The sequence below is a fragment of the Lipophrys pholis genome, assembly GCF_963383615.2.
Source record: "Lipophrys pholis genome assembly, chromosome: 13".
In the NCBI taxonomy this organism is placed as follows: Eukaryota; Metazoa; Chordata; class Actinopteri; order Blenniiformes; family Blenniidae; genus Lipophrys; species Lipophrys pholis.
In genome coordinates this window covers 17,717,096-17,735,216 of record NC_137632.1, presented here as the reverse complement: position 1 = coordinate 17,735,216, position 18,121 = coordinate 17,717,096, and the positions used below count along the sequence as shown (strand labels likewise).

The 18,121-nt window shown below is 40.6% G+C and overlaps 1 protein-coding gene across 1 annotated transcript in view; it reads left to right on the top strand.

The window, feature by feature from the left end:
• Positions 1-18,121, top strand: part of asic4a (acid-sensing (proton-gated) ion channel family member 4a) — a 90,502-nt gene extending 72,381 nt beyond the window's left edge. Inside the window, exons 2-10 of the mRNA XM_080478704.1 lie at positions 4,891-5,035; positions 5,432-5,559; positions 5,702-5,855; positions 11,625-11,678; positions 13,413-13,566; positions 14,434-14,525; positions 14,683-14,762; positions 15,538-15,648; positions 17,147-18,121. Of these exons, the coding sequence (XP_080334830.1) occupies positions 4,891-5,035; positions 5,432-5,559; positions 5,702-5,855; positions 11,625-11,678; positions 13,413-13,566; positions 14,434-14,525; positions 14,683-14,762; positions 15,538-15,648; positions 17,147-17,299 (1,071 nt within the window). The 3' untranslated portion in view covers positions 17,300-18,121. The remainder of the gene's footprint in view (positions 1-4,890; positions 5,036-5,431; positions 5,560-5,701; positions 5,856-11,624; positions 11,679-13,412; positions 13,567-14,433; positions 14,526-14,682; positions 14,763-15,537; positions 15,649-17,146) is intronic.

Sequence of the window (18,121 nt, the reverse complement as noted above, 5' to 3'; positions counted from 1 at the left end):
ATACAAGAAATCTCCTTCTACAGAGAAAAGGGAGAAACCTTTTGAACAAGAAGCTTCCTTCCTCCAGGATGGACAAACATTCAATAGATGTTGACAGAAGCAGAAAGGGTAGATCTCCAGGGTAAAGCATGGACATAGGGCCCTTCACCATGTACTCTATGTATTCTGTCTGTCATGTACAGTACACTGAGCAGACTGTACATGGCAGCTTTATTATGCTTCACACAGATATCCAGAAACCAGGCAGTCCCACTGCTTGGGAAAGCTCGCTATCACCAGGTTTATTGTGAAATTTGCTCATGTGATTAAATAAAAGGTAATAAACCGATTTAACACAATTTGGGAAATCTCGGCTTTCCCAAATGATCACCAATAAAAAAAATTGACAAATTTTATCTGTGAAAGCCATTTTACACCTCACATCAAATATCTTGTGCAGTCTGTAGGCTCTGAATCAAAAAAGAAGATTGTCTATTGACACAGTAGACTGTATGTCTACAGCTTGTCTTTATTTCTGTATTTGCTAGCAGTAGATAGGACCTCAGATTATATACTGTATATTTTGACGTGCAGAGGTGGTCTGAATTGTTATTATATCGAGATAGTCAGCAACAGGAAGACTGAGATGATTTAATAGATCAAATACAAAGCGGTGTTTCAGTTTAGATAGAAAAGTGACGGTTAATTTTAGGGATAATATGCAACTTGAAGTTGTATTGGTTCTTAAATCTTACCAAATCAGAACAGTTTTTTGGGGGTTGGACACATTCCATGGGTCTTTTTAATGGTGAAATTATCTGATTTGTCAATTAGATGTGAATATAGATTGGTCATATAGAGCACATTCTAAATGGAGCATACATTGTGGATTGATCTGAATGAAAATCCTTGCATACATCTGTTCATACCTGCTTCATCCAGACCAGGCTCGGTAGAGATGAGTACAGCCACAGAGACGGACACAATAACAGACATGTAATCATATATGTATGGCCTAATTAGTCACAAATTAGTCTTAACAACCATGTCTTTGTTATTGTGGGATGAAGAACTCCTTCTGAGGCACATGTAGAACATAGGTCTGAAATTGAAAACAGATATAGAATTTGATATAGAATTAGATTGGTACTGTGTACTCACCACATTCATTTTATGTGCATCACATCTGTGAAAAACTAATTGTTACGCAGAACAATATTGCTTTGGGCTCAATGACAACAATGTGAACAATGCAATGCAATAATTAGCTCTACAGTTACTCGGAGGATTACAATACTTCTTTTCATTTGCTCTGTCACTACCATGCTTGCGCTCTGCTTCAGCTTGTCAACAGCGGTGCCAAGACCCAACTTGGGATTTGCCCAAGTCAGTCCTGTTACCTTTGCTAAATTTGGTGCAAGATGTAACAAGAGAAAAATGCTCCATCAATCACGCCGGAGATGCAGAAAGTGGAGTTGGAGGGAGGGGGTTCAGAGGATGAGAAATAAAGCAGGGAGAGCTCTGCCAACAACCATTTCCTGGGTGAGATGATGGGAAAAGTTTCCCCGTGCTCTCTGGGGATATCATTTGTGAACACACTGGCATCCTCCAGAGCAGAAAGTTTTGGAGCGAAACCCAGGCACTTGGTCGTGGTGTTTTGAGTCTCTCTGAGGTGAAATCCTCCTTTGCTTCTGTTGCTTGCTCCATCAGATAAAGACTGCCAGTCGAGGCTTAAGTGTGTCAATGAACCCGGGTGGGGGTGGGGAATCAATGATAAGTGCAGCTTACCTCCTCTACTGCCTCGCACCAGCCAAATAGAGATTAAACCATTTCAGCCTAATAACATGTCAGTCAAAAGTCACACTTGAATACTTGAGCCCTCTCTCCCCAGGCCTTCGCCCACACGTTGCCCCCTCCCATCTTGTAATCACACCGGCTGAGAAAATGCTGCAATCTACATGAAGACACGGCGACTAGACACTAACTGGAAAACCCTGCGTGCCACATCAGAGCCTGAGCTCAGATCTGTAATTGTCAGCCTTGTCTTTGAATCCGCGACCAAGACTCACTTTGAAGGTATTTCATCTGTGTTATTGTCAAAAACACTCGCTCTGTGCAAACTGTACAAAACTCCCAGATCAAAGGCCCCAGAGGTCTATTACTGCATAAAATACAACTGTCCTCCTAAACAGCAGCTTTTGTAAATGCTACTCATTTCTTGCTTTAATCACCGTTGTGGACATTGCAGAATCACTCTCGGTTGCAGGGAATTACTTCACTGAACCCCACAGCCGAGGCTTTGATTTGTTGTTCAGCCATCTCACATGTGGATACACCCTGTGGTCTGTAAATGAGAGCTTGTGTTGTTCCGCCAGCATCCCTTATTTAGACATCACAGCACTCATTAGGTGGATTAAGCTGATATCAAAGTCGGAACACAGCCGTCGATGTTTCCCAGAATGCAGGGACCATCACATCGTCCCTTTAATGGTATGTCTGCCGTCTATTCAGCTCAATTGTTATTTCGCTGTCATCTCCCAGCGCCTCCTCTGCTGACCTCCCCTGCCTTGTGATTTCCTCAGCCTTAATACTTCCTTCCCTGTTCTCTTTTATTTGATGTTTTGACAAAATGAATCCAGTACATTACTGTTCTCCATGACAATAATGCATTATGAATGTGTGTCATTGAGAGGGGAAAACTGTACTGCCAGAGTCTTTGTTGGAGACGTGAGCCGCTGTTTGAATTCATCCCTCAAGTTCACACCAGCAGACGCCCTTCATTAGGTTGGTGCTTCTCAGCTGTTAACTTTCTGTTATCAGATATAATTATCTTCATGAAGTCAATTGCAAAAGTGTGACTTTAATGTTTCAATTCAATTTGGTTTTATTTTTATAACTGCAATTACAAGATAACCATCTTATGGCACTTTAAAAACTAATAAGTTGACATTAGACAGCGAGCCAATTCATTTACTTGATCAGCATGAGAGGCACAGATTAGAAACATCCAGTTCCACAGTGAGAGGAAGGTAGGTACAGGAAGGTACAGAGAAAACCCAGATTTAGAGAAAACAGCTAAACTCTTATTCTGAATTATGAACAGTATAAAATGTTTAGATCAGTTGGAGAAAACTGGGGTCCACATGCACACTCTTCTCAGACTGTAAGGAGCCAGCTTTCAAACAAATGAAGAAATCGTTGTTTTACTCATTGAGTAAAGTCATTTTAAGCACATTTGAAAAAGATTTCTGCTGAAATGACTCCAAAATATCAAATGCATGCAAGTAGAGGTATACACTTCGTCCTACGTTTCAATTAGCTGCATAATTCCCATAAGTCCTTGTGGTAAATGTTTTGAGTCACAACCGAGCACTGAAGATGAAACGTGTGCGTCTCTCACAATGATCAAGCTCCCGCGTGGCAGAAATGACTATGAATGCTAAGAAGGCTAAATTGTGGGTCAAAAGGCAAGTTTGTGAGGAAAATGGGTTCAAGGTTGTTTGAAACCTCTGAAACCAAACGTTTTTTTCAAGTTTCCAAAAATGTAAAATAGCTGTCGCAAAACAAAATAGACGCATACGCAAAAAAAATGTAACGTATGAGGCTTTTGTAAATTCAAAGAAGTTGTTTTGGTGCATTGTCCTCAGAAAACTTTTAATAACAGATTTACATTTCATACTAATTGCCATGAGAGTGACGAATCAGTCCACCGTCCAACAGCAAGTACAAGAAGGTGGAGGTGGGCCCAGCGACCCAATCAGCTCTTCAGTTTGAGTTATGCCATTGAAAGTGAGTTTGATAACTCCGATATATTTACTGTGGGGAAAGAGATTCGACCTAAAGTTTCCAGGCAAAATGTTGACATCCTCACAACCTCGTGTACAAGGACACGCAACAAATGGGAAAGATTTGACTTTGTTTGGTAGTCATAACGCTCAGCCATGTAACGCCTGTAGCAGACAAATAGCACAAGTAAACTAATTTAATTCCTGCTATAGCAAAAGTTTTTATCTTTGAAAAGACTGCACTGAAAATCCCCCTATCTTACCTCTCTTTTTAAATACAGACCGTTGCTTTGTTGAAGCCTGAAGCACACGGCTTCGACGTGCAGAGAAATCCTAAGCTGGGCATCTGCCACACCAGGTTATGGCTGCAGAGCTACGATTGTGTGCAATGGCTGTGTGGTGGAGGGATTTAATTAAATCTTAATAAGGATCATAGAATCTTAATAACTTAGATTTGGCTGTTTTGGAGTGCATGAAAAGACTTGAAATTGGTTGTGCATTGTCCCCTTTTTATATTCTGGATTGTGGCGTTGGAGCCACAGTTCCCCTTTGTTTACATGTGGATCACGGATTGTGCCTTTTTAAACTCAGAGGAGATAACGGTTAAATGACTTGTACGGTGGATTTTTCTTTTTTTTTTTTTCACTTCACAGTGCATTGGTTTAGATGAGAGGGAAAAACAAAGAGATGATATGTCCCCCTCGGAGACAGCTCCTCTGATAGGTGTTGGCGCGATAGCTTATTTAAAGCGGCTCCTCTTTTATTGTCTTTTGTTTTCTTTTGAAGAATGATTAAAGAATCTCTTCTGCCATTTGATATTTCAGTGGGATGGTCGCGCTATTGAGCAGTATTGTGCAGGGTTTGCGTGGTGGGTGTTGGAAATTGATTCAAATGCAGTTTATCAAAGACCATGAGGGACTGAGGCAGCAAACGACACCCAGAGGTTTGTGGGTAATATTCAGTTACTGGTCCGGGCAGATACTCTGGTGGTTTATTTATTTATTTATTTGCTCCATATGTCTGTCTCCGTTCCAATGCCGTACTACTGGGAGTTTGTCACATCCAGCATGTGGGCTTTGTCATGTTTATGGTGATGTTCATGATATGAATCTATTCTCTTGTGCAGGTTTACACCAGATATGGGAAATGCTACACATTTAATGGCAACAAGACAACATCCAGGAAATCCAAGCAAGGCGGAATGGGAAATGGGCTGGAGATTATGTTGGATATTCAGCAGGATGAGTATCTGCCCATCTGGAGAGAGACAAGTAAGCCTGGAAACTATTTGCCCATTGTATTCCTGTCCCTTGCTCCAGTGTGACTTTCCCCTGCTGCTGTGTGAATCAAAACCGGTCAATGTGCATTTCTCTGGATCATGTACTGTAAATAATGTATTTTCTGATTGCTGTGCTGCACCTGAAAAAATGTAATTTGTGCAAGGAAATTCCTAATGCAACATGCACAGCCAGAGATTTGTCCTTGCATTATAGTTGTCACATATTATTAATCTCCGTTGGCCTATTTTTCAAACATGACAGAAATATGGTTTGCAGTTAGTGTCAAACAGAGTTCGAGCTGTCAGAAGAGGCAGTCATCTGAAATTCCCTTGTACTCTCCCTTTGCAATCGTTCCGTGTTCCTGCTCCGTTTCATCTTGATGAGAAGATGAGACATCTCTGGAGGCCGGTATTCGTGTTCAGATCCACAGTCAGGACGAGCCTCCCTACATCCACCAGCTGGGCTTCGGCGTCTCTCCGGGTTTCCAGACCTTTGTTTCATGTCAGGAGCAGAGGGTAGGTCTTCTTCATCACCGCAACCCACCCCCTCCCCCACCCCCTCCTCCGACCTGAACCTCACCAGCAGGTCACTGTTCTCCCTGCATCCTCCCTCTTCTGGTGGCTCAGGCCGGGGTCTAATAAATCTCTATGTACTCAGCTGACCTACCTGCCCCAGCCCTGGGGGAACTGCCGCTCCACCAGCAGAGAGAAGTTCCCGGGATATGACACATACAGCATCAGCGCCTGTCGACTGCTCTGTGAGACCAACGAGGTCCTGCGAGTGTGCAAGTGCAGAATGGTGCACATGCCTGGTAAGAAGAACAGCTGCATTAGATTTACAGAGCTCAGCAGATGTCAGGAGGAAAGCTCGTGTGTGAGAAATGGAGCTGAACAGATAATTAGGGAGGTCTTCTTAAGAGTAGTGTTACATGTGAAAGTCATGAAATTAAGTAATAATCCCTGCCCCCCAGCAGAATTATAAATGCAGATCATATTTTATTAGTAGTATTTAGAGCATTTGAAAAAACAAATACATCTGTACATGTTTCGATTTACATAAGCCCACATATCTTTCTATATATAAATAAACTACAATGACTAGGGAGTGAGAATACAGTAATGAATTCCAGATACTGACATCGTCAATATGACCATATTGATCATTCTGTGAGAAATAGATCATATTTAAAACAAGGCCGTAGATCATGAAATGTGCATGACTGTGGTCATGTGACTGTGATTTCCCCCCATGAATTATATTATAAATAAATTACATGTAATCACTTTAGTACACTGTATTCTCAGATGTATCGTTCAAAACGCACGTAAGTGAGTTTCCAAGTATTTGAGAGAGTTTCCTTTCAAAGGTTAAAAACAATTCACACTATGCCAGGTCATTCGTCACTTTTGAAATAATGGATTCTGCTGAGTACAACTTCAATTATTGTCAAAGTATTTTTTTTAATCCCTGCATTATATCCATAGTAGGTCACAAAACAATATAGTAATGTAACTACAAGTGCTGTCGTGCCATTTCTGTGTCATTTATTTTATATCTTTGAATGTACATATGTTCTCCTGGCAAATTAAACTGTATGCAGTACAAAGGTTAAAATGTAACTAGTTATTTAAATAGTTTTTGATACCTATACTTAAGTCCTTTTTTTTAAAGCAGTACTTTTACTTGTAATCAATAGCTAGTGGTCAATATAAGTCTTTTATAATGATTATGGCCAGAAATTAGTGAACGTAATGACAAAATATGTAAATGTAATAGTTAATGAGATAACTTTTACAATGAATACATGAAATTGAGTTACTATGCTGCATTTACATCGTGTGACTTATTTTCTTGGCATGTTAGTGAAGATGCTTTAATCACTATGAAAGTAAACACAGTATATAGTTGAGCGACATCCCTTCTCATTATTACAGCAACATTTTCATTGTGAATTTTACAAAGCAGTAAGTTTTCTAGCGTTTCCCTGACTTTTCAGAACTAATTAGCCTTTTAAAATTTGGGGGGGGGAGTAATGCTCATCGGCTCAGTATTTGTTAGTTTATGACCCCATGTACAAAACAATAACAATAATAGTTTCCGGCCCACTTGCGAGCCTTCCACATGCCTGACCTTGATGCTCGTCGGCATCGCTGCCAGCTCTCTGGCCAGTGACACATCAGAATAAAACCTCAATGAGTCTGGGATCTTTTCTGCTCATTTATCTCCATCTGTATGGGAACTGCTCTGCTGTCCTTCAGTGGCCTTCATTAATTACCGTGATTTGATATCACTGCTCTCTGGAACTTGTGCATGTGGTTTTCATTGCTCAATGGCTTGCAGGCGACGCTATTGGATTATTTTGGAATTTACTTATATAATGACATATTGCCTCGAACACAATATCTCATTTAAACCCAGCCTCAACTTTAACCAAACCGATGGAGATTTGTCAATATTATTATGTGGAGGTTTGTTTCGAGTCAGACTGGGAAGAAAAGAAAACCATTCAGGAATTAATCTTTTTGTACCAAAAGAACTATTATTATTATTATTATTATTATTATTATTGTATTACTGGTTATATGAGTATTTGAGGTAACCTTCTCGAAAGAAAGAAAAAAAATATATATATATATATATTTAGATATATAATTGTAATTGTTTTAAGGCACCCCTAACAAAGTAACACAGTATATCATCTCCAAACTATAATTGTAACTCCTAAAGTGTGAGAGGATGAGCCCCCCTTCACAGAGCTTAAACCATAGTGTGACACCCCAGCTCTCTTGACTTTCATAGGAGCATGCTTTGTCTAACTCCAAATACTGATATTCTAATCATAAGACCTTATAAGACTGATGCTTACATTCGTGAACACAGCAACTGTTTGCACTGAATTATCAGAAGTCCTTTGAGTCTTGAATTTCTCTCTGTTGATTTAAAATCTCTGGACACACTGTTGAAAGCTCGATTACTGCAGTACGGATCTTCTAACCTACAGTGGAGATGCAGTGTGTTGCAGTGGTGTGTTGGACAAATAGGAAGTGAGCTGTCTGGATCTGCTGCGTGCGTCATCATGGCAGGAGTGCAGGAAATCAAGGAGCTGACTCACTGAATGCACGCGTTTTGAGTGATGTCTCCTACAAGAGGGCATGTCGAGAGAGGACAGATTTAAACTTAGAGCAAGAACCTCGCATGTTTTTCATTTCCAATTATAGGCATATATTTGAACCGGTATGGTATACATGAAGAAGAAAACGTCCAACATTAATTTAACCACATACTGTTGAACTAGAGCCATGTATTACAGTTGATGAAAGGGATCCCGGTATCATACTAATAAATGAATATGCGCAGTTCTCGAGTGTCACTTTTGGATTTCAGTTTCAGACTTGTGTGAAGATAATCAGGAGAGGGATGTGTGTATTACAAATTGCCCCAACTATAATGTAACAGTCAGGCAGTTTTCAGAACGGCGTAAAAAAGACGACAGGAATTTCTTCTTAAGCAGCTGAAAAAAATCTATGATTGTGCTATCTGGAGAGTGAAGGAGCCAGGCAGCAAGGCAAATACTATATTATACATGTTGAATCAGTCAAAAAAAGATTTTCCATAATATCCCCCCTTTGAGATTGATAGTAAATTGCATAAAAACCTATTGTGCCCTGCATTATTGACCTGAAAACCTCGTCCGGACAAATGTACAGCTTCCATGTCATGCTTGAACTTGAATGTGTTCTGTTTTGCAAAGGTAATCTAACAACACGTGTAAAATGACTTTCTTCAAGAATGTATTCTAAAAACAATTACCATTAGCTTTAATGAGCATTTGCGGGGAAAGTACTTGCACCTTTGACCTGAGCAGCTAGTTTGGCAGCGTTCCACAGAAATAAGTTTCCGTAGGCACGATTATCCACCACTCTCTCACACCTTATTCTGTCTTCCATACAAAATTCCTTCAGCTGCAATATGTCTTAAGGTTTTCTTTCATGTACTTTCCATATCAAATCCTCCAACAACCTCGGATTCAAATCTCGTCTTTTCTTCCCCCCTGACTTGGCCATTCCATAACCCTGCACTTCTCCTTTTCGAGCCACTCCTTGGTGGATTCGCTTGATGCTTAGGATCATTAGCTTTTTGAGAGGGCCACTTCAAGTTCATCTTCATCTTTCAGACAGATGCCCTCACATTATCTTTGAGCTCACTTTGATATGATGCCATTTCCAGTGAGTGACTGCCAGCTGTTCAGTCCCTGAGGCGGTGAAGGAACCTCAAACCAGAACATTTCTGCCGCCATGCCTGTACAGACAACTGTGGTCAAATAGCTCTTACTTGCGCTCACCTGTCGGGACCACAATATTCCAACTAAAGATGTTTGTCTTGACCAATGTGCTCTTTGGTAAATTGTAAGTTCATTGTAATATTTTCAGTCTCAACTGTGTCACTTCCTGCAATACTATCCACGAGAATCAGACCTGTGCTGTGTTTTTATATTTGCATAACTGCATACTTTACACCTGGAAAATCACTTTTTCAGATCAAACTTTTTGAAGTTTGCTGAAGTGACTATTCCTGTATAAACTTGGGCTTGGCGATTATGTTTCTTAGTTAAACATTTTCACATTTAAATCATGCTGCATGTGTAAGGAATATACATTTGTAGGATGAGCAGCAGCGCTGTGTCCGAGGGTCCAGTTGGTGACCTTCATAACAAGGTGCCAGGCTGTTATGGTTGTATATGGTTCGTACACACACACACACACACACACACACACACACACACACACACACACACACACACACACACACACACACACACACACACACACACACACACACACACACACACACATACACACACAAACTTGAGTCTAAGTTTGTAATTGGCTAAATTCTTAAATTGCTAGTGTGTCTTACTTATTAACACCAATCAACAGCCAAAAGTAACAAAAAGCTGTTTTGCAGAAATGTACCTTATACTAACCATTCAAAAGGACGTTTTCACTAGTATAACATTTATTTCCAAGAAGTGTTGTCACAACAAAGAAATAATTTCCCCTACCTAAGAGGCGTGTCCTTTCTTTTTGTATGTAGTTTAGTTGATTGTGGTCGATACAATGTTCTCCACTTTGAAGGAAACTATCACTGAAAGTTATTTTTTCCTCCAAAGATAGAAAAAAAAAAAACTGTTGGCATAATGCAGAAGATTTAGATGAATAGACAGGAAGGACAGAGCTGAGCCGCTACAACAGTCAGATTACTTTTCTGTTATGATGCATCACTTCAGATATGATAGTTATTGAGTCTGCTGTAATAAATGTGGCAGCCAGAAGGAAGCTTTGTTCAGGTAGCATTCGCATCACATTAGACCGCTGCACATATCAATCGTAACTAAGATGCATTGCTGAGAATCAAGTGAAATTCTACCATACGTTTACAGAAAGGTATCGGCTGAAAAACAAACCAAAAGGGAATATGTGACTCCAACAGCACTGTACCAATACCAAGTAGGAGTCCTGTGCTCATTATTACAGGATCTAGTGTTTTTTCTCAAGCACTCCCTTAAAGCAGTTTGTTGGAAACAATGTGTGTTGTTGGGACTTATTCATTGTACTTTTGTCTCCAAGACAATTATACAAGTTGGTGAGCTTTACTCAGATCGTTCACAGATTTATGTCAGTGTTCATGTTGTTGTGGATCTTAAGTTATCCCCCAAAGTAGTTTTAGATTATTGCACGAAGGTATTTCAGTTGGAAAAAGTGTCTGGTTTTGGAGCTGGACTCCATGTGTTGATTTATAAAGCCTGTAATGTCTGAACTATCAGGCACAGAAGTAAAAAATTGTGTTTGGTTCGGGATTTGCTTGGTCCGGAATAAATATTTAAGTGTTTCAGTCTATTTCTATATTTGGATGACCACCCAGAAAAGCTATTAAGTTGTTCTTGTTCTTGATGTGTGGACAGCACACAAAGAGACACCGGACAGCTCTTGCCTCCACACTCAAAATATCTAAAAATAAAAGAGACAGGGTATTTTGGAGAATAATGTTAAATAATGAATCATGTTTAGTGGCCACTTCTCCCAAATCACAGCCAGTTCTGCTCCTTGACAGAAGTTAGACACGGTTCCTCAGATCATCAGACATTACTTCGCTGTGTATTAATGAATGTTTTTTTCTCATGGGCTTGCACAAAAACATTAACATGATGAACATTTCACACACAGACAAACACAACTCTCGCCCAATTAATACTGCTGCTGATGAATACCTGTCATTAATGGCCCAGGCAGTATGTTTGTCCACAAAGAACCGACTCATTGATTGGTTTTTAAAGACCTCCTAAATATGCCCCGCGGGCGGAGCCAGCATGCTCCATTTCTCCGTGCAATCAGGGACGGGCATCCGAGAAGGGCCGCGGCTCTGCGGATGGCAGCCATCCTCTGCGTGCCTGCCTTCATTTGCAGATGAGTGATAAGCTGTGGAGTGTTGTTCACAGCCACGGCTCCTCATTGCAGCAGACACGGGTCACTGATCATTTTGTTTCTGATTGATCAGACTCATTTTCTGTTCTCCTTTTCAGGAACTGAAGCTATCTGCCCTCCCAGTAAAATCAACTGTGTTGACAAAGCACTTGGTAAGAAACAATCTCCCTTCATTTCTTTTCTCATTACAATAGGCTCCCCCAAAGGGGAAATGGAAACACAATCAGTAAATATGATAAGGATTTTTTTATTTTCCTGTTATACAAATACCTGGAGGTAGACTGGATATTTTGAAATGACTTTTCCTCATTGTGATTTAGTCACTTTATAGTGTGATAGCTGCGCTGCCTCCATTATTGAACTGCTAATATTAAACCTACGCTTCATTTCTGCATATCTGCCCCCCCCCCCCCCCCCCCCCCCCCCCCCCACCCTCATCCCCTGACCTCCTGCTCCTTTCCCAGCAGATATCGTCAACGAACCCCTGGTTTCTAAGATGTCTTTTTTTTTTGTTTAAAAAAAAAAAATAAAGAATTTTTCTTTTTCTTTTTTTCATTGTCATGGTGAATGTATAATTCCAATTATCATTCCTCACCCAAATAAGCCAGAAATTTAATTATGTCTCTCCTCACTGAATTCAGACCATGTTTGAATATGGTTGAATGAAATCTCTGATATATCAGAATAGGACACATTCATGTGGGTCATATTCCCGACTCCAGCCATGTGAATAGAGTCACCCTTCGTGAAAGATAATCCATTAAAAAATAATTTTTATACTTATATCGTTGAGGTGTTTCTGCCCTCACATCAGACAAGGAATATGTGCCATCGTGCTCCTGCATACAAATAACCTAATTGTTAGAGTTATAAAATACATCAATCATCAAATTATAATTACTGCTTTCAGTGCTCCTCCAGCCTGTTTTTGTCTGGACTGAATGCATTTAGAATTTGAAAAGAGAGACTGGGAAAAGCTATTTACTCTCTGGTGTGTGTTTTGTTGTTTTAGAGTTGGAGGATTATAAATATGTATTCGGTAAAGTGTAAACATTTCAGGTCTGCATGTTAATTGGGTGTAATGTGAAATGTGAAAAGTCCTCAGTCGCCCTTCCTGTACTTTATCATTTATTCTCGGAGCAAATATTGTCCCAGAATCACTTTAAGCACGATTACAATATTTAAATTGTTGTCTTGATGAGATGGTCACAGCGATATTTGTCTGTTCATGTCACATTTTTTCTTCATGTGGCATAAAGAGAGAAGTTCCTAAAATGTGATGATTTTAATTAAAAAATTAAAAACATAATTTATACTCTGGTATTTCCAGGTGTAGTTTTTAAATACTGACATGAGTTTGTTACATCAAACTTTTAATATGTCAATCAGAAACTATACTGGATGAACCACACACAAGAAGACATTCTATTAAACATTCAGCCAATGAGTGTGTGAATATGGTTAGAAGGTGCATTCTAGAAACTGGGAACTGGGAATGTTACCCCTTAAAAATAATCCTACTACAGAGTTTCAAAGCCAAATCAGTCACAATACACAATAATGTATGAATAAATAACCAATAATGTTGCCATTGATTTAAGAATGGCAATCAATGTTGCCATTGATTGCCCAATCGATAAATGGCTTTTGTGTCACTGTTGTAAAAAGCTCTGGAGGTTATGTTGTCAGTACCTCACTTCCTCTGTCGTGGAGTAGCCTATTCAACATGCATTCAACCGCCTGCGTCAATATTTCGCTTCTCATTAGCGGAACATCAAAGTGATGTGAAATTCACAATGATGAGTATGACCTGGCTGCGGTGCCGCCATATCATGATTAAAGTGACCCCATCTATTAAAGCCCACCGTGCCGTCTCTGTGTTGCAGCGCAGTTACAGAAGAACAGCGGGGATGCGTGTCCATGCGAGACGCCCTGTAATCTCACCCGCTACGGTAAAGAGCTCTCCATGGTCAAAATCCCCAGCAAGGGTTCGGCTCGCTATCTCTCCAGGAAATACGACAAGACGGAGGACTACATCAGGTACGACAGGGAGCCTTCAGCGAGACAGACGCCGCTTATGAGTGGTGCTGTGGTGCTCAGTAAAAGGGCCATAAACTATGACCTTCAGTCTGTGATCACCTACAGGCGTACCGCCGTAAATATAAACAAAAATCAATTTCATGCAAGCTTCAGCTTATATTTACACACAAACAGTAGCCTGACTCCTGACACAAGCAGCTTCCTCCTACCTGGCTATACTGTCGGTGATTAATTTAGAACTTCATCCTACAATGTCAGACACTTTTGTTTTATAACTTTGCTTTCATTGAGATCCTCTCTTCGTGACGTCTGTTAATTTTTCTGAGGTGAAATGAAGCGCAACATTGCACATTTTGACAACAAATTACTGCTACTATTATTACTCGCTTGTGAAATTGCAGGTTGTGAAGCTTTTAATACTAATCTCACTGCCCAGTAGGGCATTCCACCGAATACTTACTAATATCTGCCCGATAAATCCATGTGCATCGAACAATGTTTGCTCTCTGTCCGCGATCATCAGGCATGTGGTGGAGGGTAAACATATATCAACCAGAGAGCACACGATGCCTCATTATCTAATATCAGCAGAGCAGACCTTATAAAAGGCAGAAAGGTTGGAGATGTGGCAGTGACTAAGCGTACAGTCAATCCACGTTATGCTCATCTCAGTTCAGCCCTAAAAGACATCTCATTATCACACATTCGCTGGTTAGATCTATCGAAAGAGAAGTAGGCCTGGACATCCTATCATGTGTTAACACACTAAGCATAACTAAGACTTTCTTTTCTTTTTCAAATGGCATTATGTCTATAGTGCAGTGTATTAAAGTTTTTGGATCTATTTTTTTTTTTTTCTCCTTTCAGAGACAACTTCTTGGTGTTGGATATCTTCTTTGAAGCTTTGAACTATGAAACAATCGAGCAGAAGAAAGCCTATGATGTTGCAGGTTTATTAGGTAAGAGTTCCCCCCTTGGTTTTTCATATGTTCTGAGTTTTGAAGCACTGTGAAATGTGTTTTTACCGCCGTGATACTCAGTGTTGGGTGACTATTAGCAGTAAATACACACAGCTTGTGTTTCCATTGTGCCTTTTCTGAAGTGTTTTCTTTTCAGGTGACATTGGTGGACAGATGGGCCTTTTCATTGGTGCCAGTATCCTGACAGTCTTAGAAATACTGGATTATATCTATGAGGTACTGTGTCCGTGCAAGCCCACACACACCTCAGCGAGTCACACTGGCAGTGAAAATATTTTGACAAGTACTTTTGTAGTGCAGAGGTTGTCTGTGTATTTCAGGCCTCTCCTGGAGTCTGTCAGAGAGCTCTGGGGGGGGGGGGGGGGGGGGGGGGGGGGTGATGGAGATGTCTTAAATGAAATGAGAAGAGCAAAACTGTTAATTTCAATGTTAACTTTTATTACCTATGGATCTCCACAGCTTTAATGTTTTATGTTATACATAAGATATTTTGGTATACGAACGATCAGACCTCATCCTACCCCTCTGTTGAGTCAAGTGTGACAAAAAAAAATTAAAAATCCCTATTTTAGAAATCACAAAAGTGTGCTTCTTTGTTAGCTTTTTCACCGCTGAGCATGTCGGCGCGCCTCGCTGTTCTTACCAGATAGAATCTTCTACAGGACTGGCAGCACAAATGTTATCACTTATTATGCATGTGAAGCATTTTATTTGATTCCCTGGCAGGAGAAACTAATATCCGCTCAGGTCTGTGTTGAGGACACGAGACTAACGTCCGTCATGTAATGAACTCCCGCCTCATTTGTATCCCCTCTCGGCTTTGCAGCCGGCTGCCTGCCGACTGCCAAGCATGCATGAATAAAGCAAAAATCAGAGGGAGGGACTGCACAATGCAGACGTGGTGTTGAATGAACTTTTCACACTGCCACATCTCTTGTCTCCCTCCCTCATCTTCGCTCTTTCGTTCGCTCGCCCCTGCTGCTGAAACCAGATGATCAAGCACCGGCTACAGCGGCTGCTGAGGCCGCAGAAAGAGGAAAAGAAGAGCAAGCAGCAGACCAGCACAGTTGCAACCGTGGGTCTCGAGGAAATGAAAGCAAAGGTAGAGCACAAACCGCACCGTAACAAATGATACTTACTCTGTTTTCATGCCGAGTGTAAAACCCACCCTGGAGCACTGTAACCGCGTTAGAAAACAACAAAGGGAAAAGTATGAGGAGCGCGTTAATATTTCCTGCTTCTAAAATGATGAAGAGTATAATGTTTCTAATTAGTCTTAACCCCAGTGCAAAACACACGCACCCCTTGAGCTGAGTTATGTTATTACCAGACTTCATTTTAAAGTTTTAAATAATAAACGTCTTATCTTTCATAAGAGCATATCTGTGTCCATATTCTCTGCGGCGTGATAAAACTGTGACAGGTGATTTGATCAGGTTTCGCTGTTAAGGTCACTTCATCTCAGGCACAAACTTCAGTATTAAACGTCTTCTGTCTTCATTGAAAATGTATTTTTAATTTTATCAGCCTCAGTGGATGCTGTTGGTTTGTGTCAGTCTTTTAGCATTGTGCTATGAATATATACCGCCAACTTCCACTCAGCACATGAACGTAGGAAGTCATCATTGATGGTATGAAGACAGATAAGCTTCATTTTGTAGATTTTACAGTAACAGTCAATTTGACGGTAATGCATCGATGTGGCCATCGCAAATGCACATCAAATGCTGGTGAAGAAAAAGGTTGATCAGCAAAAAAAAAAGGAACGTTGAATAAATGAAAACTGACACAGAGTCGTGTCCCCCCCCCCACAGAGTAAGTCTTTTCAGTGTGTGGATCCCACATTTGAATCCCGGTTGCAGCAGGAAGGGCATCAGGTGCTTAAAAACTCTCCAGGTCTACAGACTTGCTGTGGTGACCTCGGTAAAAAGAGAGCAGCTAAATAGACACTTCTCCAGGAAGGTTCATTCACCACAATAAACAAATACATGGCATGGATTTACTTTTAAAAACTCTACATCTTTTTGAGAACGTCATACAGGACTGGAGTCGCCGCCTCATGAATGGAAGCCTTCAGTGTAATACGTCTAAAGCGTGACAATAAAATGACCCTCTGGCCACAGGCAGACTATTTAATGTGATAGTAAATATATTGAAACTTGATTTAAAATAACCTGAAGAATTAGCAGACAGATGTCATGAAATCAGAATTACTCTCAGCTCAACACGGACTGTTTTTAAAAGTCCACCCTCGCTGCCAATACTTTTTCACGCAAGTGAAGATGCTCGGACGGTGATAGATAACCATCTGAAATGGGAGGAAACTGATGTCTTTTATTTCTGTTCATCTCAATTTGTTTGGACATTTGAAAGTCGCTGAACAAACCTTATTGTTTTGTGAATAACTTTTTCTTTTCAATGACTGAGCACATTTGGTAAATTGTGTTCCCACTCACACCTGTCACATCGAATACTTTTATTTAACAATGCAATTACTCGCGTTTTCAAATTCTGTTGTTTTTACAGGCTAATATTTTCAAGCTATGCCATGCATAATGTGTGACATCATACATGAGCCTTGTTTTCTGCGCTTCCCGCAGGAGCCCAACGACATGCCACGGAGTCACCCCGAGGGGGCGTACGCCAACACGATCCTCCCCAACCACCACATTCCCCACCCCCACCCTCACCCCCACCCGCCTCACCACCATCGCGCCGGACACCACGGCGTGTTTGAGGACTTCGCTTGCTAAAAGCTCCGAAACATTGTTTCCAGTCCTGGTGACAACAAAAGATAAGAGCTGTCTGTGCTGAGATCAATAACAGGCCCCCGGCATTTCCGTCATTCCTTTGCTGTCACCAGTGAAAAGCTACAGCCAAAGTCAAAACACCAAACTTGTGCTGCTACAAAAACCACATGTACGTACAGTCTGTAGGCACAACTCGGACACAGCTTCCTCTTTTCTTTTCTCCATTCTCTCTCTCTCTCTCTCTCTCTCTCTCTCTCTCTCTCTCTCTCTCTCTCTCTCTCGGATGGGACATTGCTCAACTCAGCCCTGCTTCACCCTGTGACTCCAGGCACTCTGTGATTTCAGGACCAACTTTGGGTTCGTGATCACTCCAATGGAACAAGAAGAGGACTGCATGTCACCTTGATCCCTTCCAACTCCAGTATAAGGAAAAATCTTCTTTTTTCTTTTTTTTTATTGTTCAGCTCGCATCTCAGATTTTTCTCCTGTCTTCATCCTTCCTCACACTATTCTACCTGCTTCATAAAACAACAAAACACTGTACCATTTAAATACATCACTCCAGATAAATTATGTAATTATTTAAAGAGATACTAATATCTATATGTTCTATATTGTATACAGGATACTTTGGTAAGCCAACCTTAACTTGTGTTACACCATCCAAAGTACAAGGGGAATTATTTACCTTGATCCGTATGACCTTGGCTTAGAGGATCTAGCAGCATCTTTCCACATGATACACTCTGTCTGGTTTGTGGTTAAGGTGTTAGAAAGTAGCATTGTACTTGTACATAAAGATCAACTTAAAAATGAGAAAGTTCT